General features: G+C 42.8%; 1 protein-coding gene across 4 annotated transcripts in view; it reads left to right on the forward strand.

Annotated features, from left to right (window-relative positions):
• LOC109527487 (adhesion G protein-coupled receptor L1) overlaps positions 1-9,316 on the forward strand; it is a 33,981-nt gene that overhangs the window by 5,979 nt on the left and 18,686 nt on the right. For all 4 annotated transcript variants that reach the window (XM_019889470.1, XM_019889472.1, XM_019889473.1 and 1 more), the window contains exon 2: positions 8,000-8,119. In XM_019889470.1, the coding sequence (XP_019745029.1) occupies positions 8,050-8,119 (70 nt within the window). In that variant the 5' untranslated portion in view covers positions 8,000-8,049. The remainder of the gene's footprint in view (positions 1-7,999; positions 8,120-9,316) is intronic.

Below are 9,316 nucleotides of genomic sequence, written 5' to 3' on the forward strand. Positions count from 1 at the left end.
TATTTGGGGTACACGCATACTGATAATTAGGCTTTTTTTTTTTTTTTTTGGGGAGCATGATTCCCAACTTCTGAAGAAAATCTACAAAGGCCCATTTTTGGATGTCCAATAGATTCTGAAGCGATTATCCTGTGGTGTGGGGTATTGTTAAGAGTGATTTTTTTCCCCTCAGTGATCTTAAAATGGTCGATGACGATAAACGTTGTTAAACCTGTTCAATTTTAACTATCGCAAATCGTTAGTGCGTTGTCAACAAAAAGTTAAGCCGAGCCACGGATTTTAGGATTGTGACATGAAACTGCTTGTTGCTCAATCAGGAAGGACTCGATTAGAGGAGCAACTGGTTGTGTTTGTATAGCGGGTGACCCAAGTCATTCACCTCAGTCAAAAGTTTGTAAGCTTATTTTGTCGGCATGGCCTCTCTAGTTTTCCTCAGAATTGCACATAATTTTTGTTAAAATCAATCAACTTTATTAACTGTAGCACGCCTCAGTCAAAAGTAAGCTTATTGCCTCTCTAGTTTTCCTCAGAATTGCACATAATGTTTGTTAAAATCAATCAACTTTATTAACTGTAGCACATTTCTTTTTCTTTTCGGAACATTTCGCAGCAGATTTTTCAACATTATTTCATCACAATCTTGCACCATACAGCAGAAAAATCACCGGCAGACAGAAGGCCAAACAGTTCCCATGATTCAGAAATTCCCAACCAGCAGATGACATTGCAGGGGATGTGAACGTTTACATTTTACAGTTTTCAAAATTTATCCCCCTTCAAAGTCAAAATAACTTGTACTTGTATAGTGCTATTTAAGGACGGTGTTCAATATTTCATCAGGAAATGATTGAATGGTTATGTAAAGAGGAATTGTGATTTAAATTTGACTCTGCTGAGCAGGTGGTGTTTGAGGAGTTTCTTAAAGATGTGTACAAAAGATGAGATAGCAAATATCACTTCTGTTTGCCCTTCTGGCACAGAGCAGAAGGTGCAGGCTCATAGCTAAGGCCATGAAAAGCAGTCAACTTTGAAAATATATCCTGCCTGCAATTTGCTCTAATTTTTCGGTGTGGTGCATCGTGCTTGCCACTGCGTCCAGCGACAAATGCTGAAGGTCAAACAGTAGCCTGCATTTCGTGCAATGCTGGTCCTCATGCTTCCGATTTGGCCCTGAATGTTGCCTTTTGTTTCCTGCCTGCAACAAACAAATGATTGACATGTGGCGACACCTCCACTCCCCCGAATCACGTATCGACCAGACAAACACACGGACTCGAAAGCCCCGTAAGTGGTCAAACTGCAGCGTGCATGCAGTCCCCAGCCCCGTGGGAGCCATGGAGGTCAACTGTCTGAAACTCCACTTCACTACATCTCAAACACAGGGCGCAGTGGAGTGCTTTAAAATGCACGTCTAATCTCTAGATATTACGGATGACACATTTTATGCCACATTAGATAGTGTTGTTGCCCGGTGTCAGAAGTGTAATGTTTGGGTCCCTCCCGCATCCTTTGACTCCCCTTCACACACTCACGCATCACTCGTCCATTAGCAGCACAGCACCACACGCCTGTTTTGTCACTTGGTGCTTTATAGCAAATTAGCCTCAGGCTGTGCTGCACTCTGCAGCCAAATGAGGAGGCAGTTACTCTCTCTTGATTTTATGGTTACTTTTATTATGGTGTGAATCTTTGTACCTGTGTGATTGAAATCATTTTTTACTCATCTCCGGCAGTCTAGCTTTATTGGCTATGACGTATCACTTGCTTTGGGTAGAGCAGCTTTTTTAATTTGATGTTTTTATTTTTTACTATCTCTGTCAACTATACGAAAGCATGGCGCTGCCAAAGTGGAGTAAAAATATTTGGACTGGCAAATATGTTTTTGCTTTAGAACATACTCGCAAATACGTTCAAATGTACTCACAAATATGTTCAAACATACTTGTAGGCTAAATGCTACAAGCATGGTATCTTCCCATAATGCCATAGGGTAGTGACTTGCGCATGCGCAAGTAAAAAAAAAAAAAAAAAAAGCTTTTTTTTTTTTACTTGAAAAAAAAGCTTTTTTTTTTTTTTTTTTTAGGATTTGGCCTACATTACCCAAATACGATTAAAAATGAAATAAATGTGCATTCATAATTTTATAATTTTATTATGGCTGTGGTTCATGATGTACGTTTAGTATTTTTGTTTTCCCATAATGCCACGGCTATTGACTTCTCAATGTGCATATCCCGAATTTATTATTTTTTAAAATTACACCAATACAGTACATTAGAAAGTTAAGTAAGTAAACACTGTTTACTCGTAATTTTATGGTTTTATTATGGCTGTAGTGCATGATGTACAGTTACATTTACAAACAGAAAAAAAAAAACCCATCATACCATGAAAACATTAAAAGCTAGTATCCGACTAAGGACACTAAAGAGGCTGTGTGAGAGAGGCAGTCCTTTTCTCAAAGTTTTTAAATTCATTTAATAAAGCAAGAACTACAGTACTTCGTGCCGTCATGCAAATATACAGAGATGGGCAATTGACAACAAGTCAGTGGCCCGGGAACCCGTCCGGCATCGTCAGTCCGTCTTTTTTTTTTTTTTTTTAACCCAAACTGTAATCATCAGTCGGTCAGTTCGTCGTGTTATTTTTACCGCGATTCCATCATCACTTCCGCAAGTCTTCGTTCCTTTTCAATGGCGACAGCAACACTCCCTCCTCGCGGAGGGAGGAGTGATGGCCTTTTCCACACGACTATCTGAAATCTGTGTGAAGTTTGTCTCAAAAATAAATGCGAATGCCCACTCATTCCCAAATGCACATTCAACACTTCACAAGCAGAATTGAATATTTAAAAATTTAAAAAAATGCACCCACAACCATAAAAAAAAAAAAAAAACACCTGAAAATCACAAATATAATTTTGAGTCTGTAAAGAATAATTATTAGTCAAATCTCTCCTCATAGAGGGGTGAGAGTTTCACCCGGCACACAGAGGAGCGAGAAAGACAAGAGAGAAACAGCAAGGGGCCGCTGGCAGTAAGGAATAGTGAGGAAAATGAGTGACAACGGCAAGGTAGAATCTCGACACATTTAAACTTGATTGACAATACAGAGAGTGTAGAGTCTGCAAGGTAAAACAATGATTAATCGAGGTGCAAGTGTGTTCAATGCATCTGTTGCTGCTGATGCTGGAAACTTAATTGCAGTAACGTTAGCGCCTCCTGAGAGAATCTTCTCCAAAACAGGGCAGATCATTTCGACACAGAAGAAACCGGATCAGCTCCTCAAAGCTGAGGCATTTGCCGTTTCTCAATGCAAGTCTTAACAAGAGACAAGATATCAGGATGCTGAGGAAAAAAATGATTTTGTTTACAACATTTCTATCTCTCAGTGCAGAGGTGCGAGGTTCGATTCCGGCTCCGGCCTTCCTGTGCGGGGTTTGCATGTTATCCCCGTGCCTGCGTGGATTTTCTCCGGCTCCTCCGGTTTCCTCCCACATTCCAAAAACATGCCTTGCAAGCTGAGTGAACACTTGAAATTGTCCTTAGGTGTGAGTGTGAGCGTGAATGGTTGTTCGTCTCTGTGTGTCCTGCGATTGGCTGGCAACCAGTTCAGGGTGTCCCCCGCCTACTGCCCGAAGACAGCTATGCTCCAACACGCCCGTGACCCTTACGAGCATAAACGGATTAAAAAAATGGATGGATGGATTATTTTAATTGACATTTTGTTGTGTTGTGTTTTTTTAATTATTCTGTTTTATTTCACTTAAAATTAGTTTGTTGGAAAAAAAGCTTAAAGTGTCACAAGTTCAAATGTAAATAGTTCAACTTTTTTGACCATCCATCCATTTTCTGATCTGCTTACCGTCACAAGGGTTGCGGGGCAGGTTTTTTTGTATTTAATATTTTTGGAGGACTATGTAGAGCAAATAAAGGCATGCTGTAAATTACTGGAAGTAGCAGCAAAAATTAGAAGAGCTGTTTGGAAGCCGAAAGAGTTGTTTTTTTTTTTTTTTTTGTGGGGGGGGAGGGGGGTAAGCCAAGCCAAAGGAGCCACTTCTCTAAAAAGAGCCAGAATTCCCACCACTACTACAAAGTACTTGTGAAAAGAGGATGTTCTTCAACAGAGGATCAACCTCACCCAAATTCATGCAATTTTCAAAGAATTTATTCAAATTATTATGTTGATAGATTCACTTGCCATACATAAGTATGTATATTACTGATTTGAAGAGGATGGGCAAATGGGGTGGGGACTTGGTTCTAATTTTCCATCTGCTAAGACGTTTTACCGTAGTGTAAGCAGAATGCCAGAGTGTGTTTGGGTGTGATCACCTATGCACACGCAGTCCTGTCTGTGCGCGCCTATTTCACTCCAGGCCCACTCACACACACACACACACACACACACACTTTCATTTAGATTGCCGCTCCTTCAAGTAGGCCGGCCGGTGGCCCGGGGCTGCATCCTGGTTGCAGGCAGGGAGCGCGTTGATGTGAACAGGGGGACTGGGTGTGTGGCTTTGTCAAGGCCCATCAGTGTCCTTGCTCTACTTACTCTGCACCAACACTTAAGGATGTGCTTAAGGATGTGTGTCTGAGCATGTACATGCATGTATGTGTGTGTGTGTGTGTGTGTGTGTGTGTGTGTGTGTGTGTGTGTGTGTGTGTGTGTGTGTGTGAGAGAGAGAGAGAGAGAGAGAGAGAGGGAGAGGGAGAGAGAGAGAGAGAAATGGGGAAACAGAACATGCCGCCATAAGGCTTTTTGGCTGAGATGAGACATTTATGCGCACTCGAATTGTTAGTGTGTGTGTCCAGTATCTGTGCGTGTGATAACACTGGAGAGGGTCTCATTCGAGGGAGCCTTTTTATGTACTGTTATGACCGTGTAGGGGTGAGTATGTGTGTGTGTATGTCACGGTGGTCCTCAGGCCTTTAATACAGTGGTGTTGGTTCAGCGGACGTCAGTGGAAAGGCAACTAACTCACTTCAAGTATTCTTTTGGTCCCATGTTTTTCTTTGAGTGATGGAACATGCATACGTGTAATTATGTGAGCGCATGATGTGGACAAAGAACATGCTCCTCATGTAAATTAGTATCATTTCAACCGAATACATGGTGTGGACATGGTTTTAGTGAAGCATGGTTGAACTTGGAAATCGGATGTAATCTGTCTAATATTCCCTCAAGGGTTAGAAATGCTGTGTGTGCTTATGTGTGTGTCTGTGTGTTGGGTACACTCTCCTGCTGTAGTCTGTGCATGTTGGATGTTTGTGAAGGAATGACCTAAATCTGTCTCCCGTCATTATCAAACAGGAGGTTGCAGAGAAGCACAAGTCACATGTGAGCACACACACAACATGAGTCGAGTAGTAACCGATGTAGCCTCATCCCACAAACTCATAGAACACGCTTTGGCTTTTTTTTTTTACTTCCACCTCCCCGCTGTAAATGTAAGCCTAAATATAACCTTCTCCGAGACCCAGTTCACCTCAAAGCAGAACTAACCCGTCATCCTTCAGCAACCCTTTTCAAGTCTTGTCAGAAACACACACACACACACACACACACACACACACACACACACACACACACACACACACACACACACACACACACGCACAAAAGAAGTTCAGTTTCAGACCAGGCTATAGGGTGTTTTCGTTGATTTTTGGTGAATATGTTCGTCACCTTAATGTCAAGTCAAGTCAGCTCTATTGTCAAATGCTAATATGTGCAACATATAGCACAGATGAAATTTCTTTCCTCTCAACCACAGTGCAAACATGCAGTGCATTGAAAACACACGCAGCTGAAAATAAGGGCAGCAAAACTGAACTGCATAAAAAGATGTAAAGACATAGATCGATCAATATAAACAAATAAAACAATAAATAGCAATCAACAGACAACCAAGGGCACTTGTGATTATTGCGGGTTAAAGTTAGGTGTTTGTTTCCTATTACTCCATTTTGAACATGATCATTTTGAGCTGCAGTAAGTACTGTAACTACTCCAGCAATCAGAATGAGAAAAGGATTGATGTGGAGTATGCAAAGGTCTACCATTTCCGGCAACTATAGCCATCAGAATGAAAAAAAAATCATCATAATATTTGATATATGCTGATTTGTGGCACACTCTGCAATATGTGATTTGTGGACTGTTCTTAAACACAGACGATAAGAGAGACACAGCATCCAGTACCATTATAGCATATACACTGGAAGTGACATCAAATACAGCTGTGATCTTTTGACAGAAAGTTGCTGAAATTGTTCTACACGTACAATGCATGTGCTGTGGTTGTAAACGTGGCGATGATGTGGAGTATGAGTATGTAAGAAATGAATGTTAGGCGAACAGTGAAGCCATATCGCCGATGGCAGTGTTAGTGATGTCACGCCAACGTTTACTTGCTTTGCGGGTAGTACAGTGTGTGGTACCAGTATTCTGAACTGGGTGAGGGTTTTCTGATTGTGTTGGACAGCTTTACTTATGTTTTTGTGAGCAGTAGTTCTTGTTTTGGAGTCGCAAAGTTTTCCCTCATAACCGTTCTTTATGCTTCATGGTGCTGAAACTGAATCGCTCTTCACGGCGACCGTTTTAGCCCCTCTCACAGTGTTATTTTGACCAATGCCAGTCTTGTTAACCCCAAATCATTTCCAGGGTGGGGACATGGACTTTCATCCGTCCATCCATCCATTTCCTGAGCCGCTTAGTTTCACAAGGGTCTTAGGGCATGCTGGTGCTTATCCCAGCTGTCTTCGGGCAATAGGCGGGGGACACCCTGAACTGGTTGCCAACCAATCGCAGCGTGGACTTACGTCTTGCTATTAAATTACTCACTGAGATGGGAGACTCTACCATTTCCTCAATTGGAAATTGTGCTGTCTTCTGCTTGGCAAGGGCCACCGAGTCACATGACTGAATCCTGCCCGTTGAAATGCAGAATGAAGACTTTCATGACTTTCTCCTACTTGGCTGCCTGCCAATCAAAGGACATATTTTCTTTTTGAGAGACTCCATAATGTAAAATGCTGAAAGCAACGTTGACAGTAATATCGATGACGATATGTATATCGCCCACCCTTAATCACACTCACACACACACACACACACACACACACACACACACACACACACACACACACACACACACACACTGTATTATAGCAGCAGGCTTACATGATGCAGTTCAACCTCAATTTTCCTTCCATTCAGGGTCTTGTGTTGAGTTTCGATTGAGCAGCCATCTTACTCTTGTTCCTTATGCTCTAGTGTACTTGCATCATGTTTGTTCTGTGCACTGTAACAGTCCACTGCAGCGCATCGCACATTCACCTACATTCAGCCAACATTCAGCTGTGTAGGCCGCCATTCCTTTTTAGGGGGTGGGGGAGATTGTCTCTGCTGCATCATTTATTTAGGATTACTGAAAAGTGGTCTAATGTGTGTGTGAGTGTATGTGACTGTGTGTGGTTGTGAGTGATTTCAACAAGCTGCGTGTGGATTGTAAAATTATGATTGTTTTGTGGGTCAGCGGCCAGTGTTGCTCCGGGGCTAACGACGGACTTTCAACACACATTCACATATTTACTCTTAAAAATGCAGACGTACACAAACCCAGCATGTGTCTTTGCATTCTCTCTCTCTCTCTCTCTCTCTTTCTGCGGCCTTGTATTATCTCTCTCTCTCTCTCGCTCTCTCCCGCCATCGCTCTCTCCTTCCCCAGACTGCACTGGGCTGTCACCATGGTAACAGCAGATTGAAAGACTTTGCTGCTCGATTGCTCAATTGTTATCTCGGTTTCTCTCGCACTCTCCTCTCTGTCTGTCTGTTACTCTGCCTCTTCCCATCTGCTGCATTTCACATGTGTGTCAGCATCCATCCAGCGAGTGCAAAGATGCGAGCACACGCACATCATTATTATGCACAGAAGCAACGGGTGCAGCTCTTCACTCCGCATGGCTCACCTCCACCTCTGCTTCCTCCCCAGGCTCTCCTAACGCGGCTGGCGGTGTGACGACCGAACTCTTCCTTCCCGGCATGGCGGTGTCATTGTGCTTCTTGGGCGTATGCGTGCTCACTTTGGCTCAGGTCACCCCCTCCAGCCAAGGTAAGCATCACCACCGCCACAATCAAGTATTATGCCAAGATGTTGACCCCTGGGAAAACTGAGATTTGAGAAGTGTAGCAAAAAAAAATCCCAACAGTACAGTACGTACAGTATGTGTCAGAGGTTGTGAATCATCATGCCGAGCGCCCCAAAATCAAGGAAAAGCCATCTTAGCAAAGTTTTTGGAAGACAGTGACCTACATAAACACAAGACTATGAACGCATTTGAAGCGTGGCCAAAGGGAGTGTTTTAAAGCTGCCTGGAGCTGCTCCTTAATAAAGCATCAGTCATTCAGCACCATGGAGAGTTACGAGACGCCGCCAGCATACTGATCACGCCGCTGTCGTGTGCTCGCTTTAATCCTCGTTTGGCGACGACCTTTTCATGTGTACGCGCCACTCGGCTTGATGGGAACAGCAGATTTAGGTAATGCTAATGGGATTTTCTCCAATAACCAAGGTTTAGGTGGGTTAATATGCCTCTTTGTATGTAATGGGGTTAGAAACCCAAAATCTTACTGTTGGTGCTCATATTTTGTTTTCCGCATGATGAAAGTTTCGAGTCAGTGTCACGTGAATTATAATTCAGAAACTTACTAGGGCACGGTGTTTTTAAAGTACATACAGTGTGTATTTATTTTTTAATTTATTTAGTGTTTGTTGTTAAATGTATGAGAATCTACAGTAAGTCACGAATGGCAAATGGTATCTTACCATACAAGATGAAATTGGAAGTCCTTGGGAGAATGCTGACAATTTAAATTTCATGCAAGAAGGCGCCACATTCCACATTGGCTCTTGAGTTTGGCGAATGGCTGAATGCCCCCGCCATCCGCAGGAGTCGAATGGGTCATCATGCCCATATGAGTGGCCAGCTTGGTGTCTGATCTTAACAACCTGTTTTGTTATCATGTCCACTGCGATTCGCTGGCGACCAGTCAAGGGTGAACCCCAGCTCTAGACCGAAGTTTGGCTCCAGATCACCCTCATGAGGACATTGGAAGGAAATGGATGGATGTGTGTGTGTGTGTGTGTGTGTGTGTGTGTGTGTACTGATACACAGTCTATATCATTTGTGCCATGCAAACTGTATTTTTCCGTAGAAAAACAAAACAAAACATCAATCTATCCATCTATTATCTGACCTGCTTATCCTCATGACTGTCGCAGGCATACTGGAGCCTATCCCAGCTGTCT

This window comes from Hippocampus comes, unplaced genomic scaffold (assembly GCF_001891065.2).
Source record: "Hippocampus comes isolate QL1 unplaced genomic scaffold, H_comes_QL1_v1.1 scaffold86, whole genome shotgun sequence".
Taxonomy (NCBI): domain Eukaryota; kingdom Metazoa; phylum Chordata; class Actinopteri; order Syngnathiformes; family Syngnathidae; genus Hippocampus; species Hippocampus comes.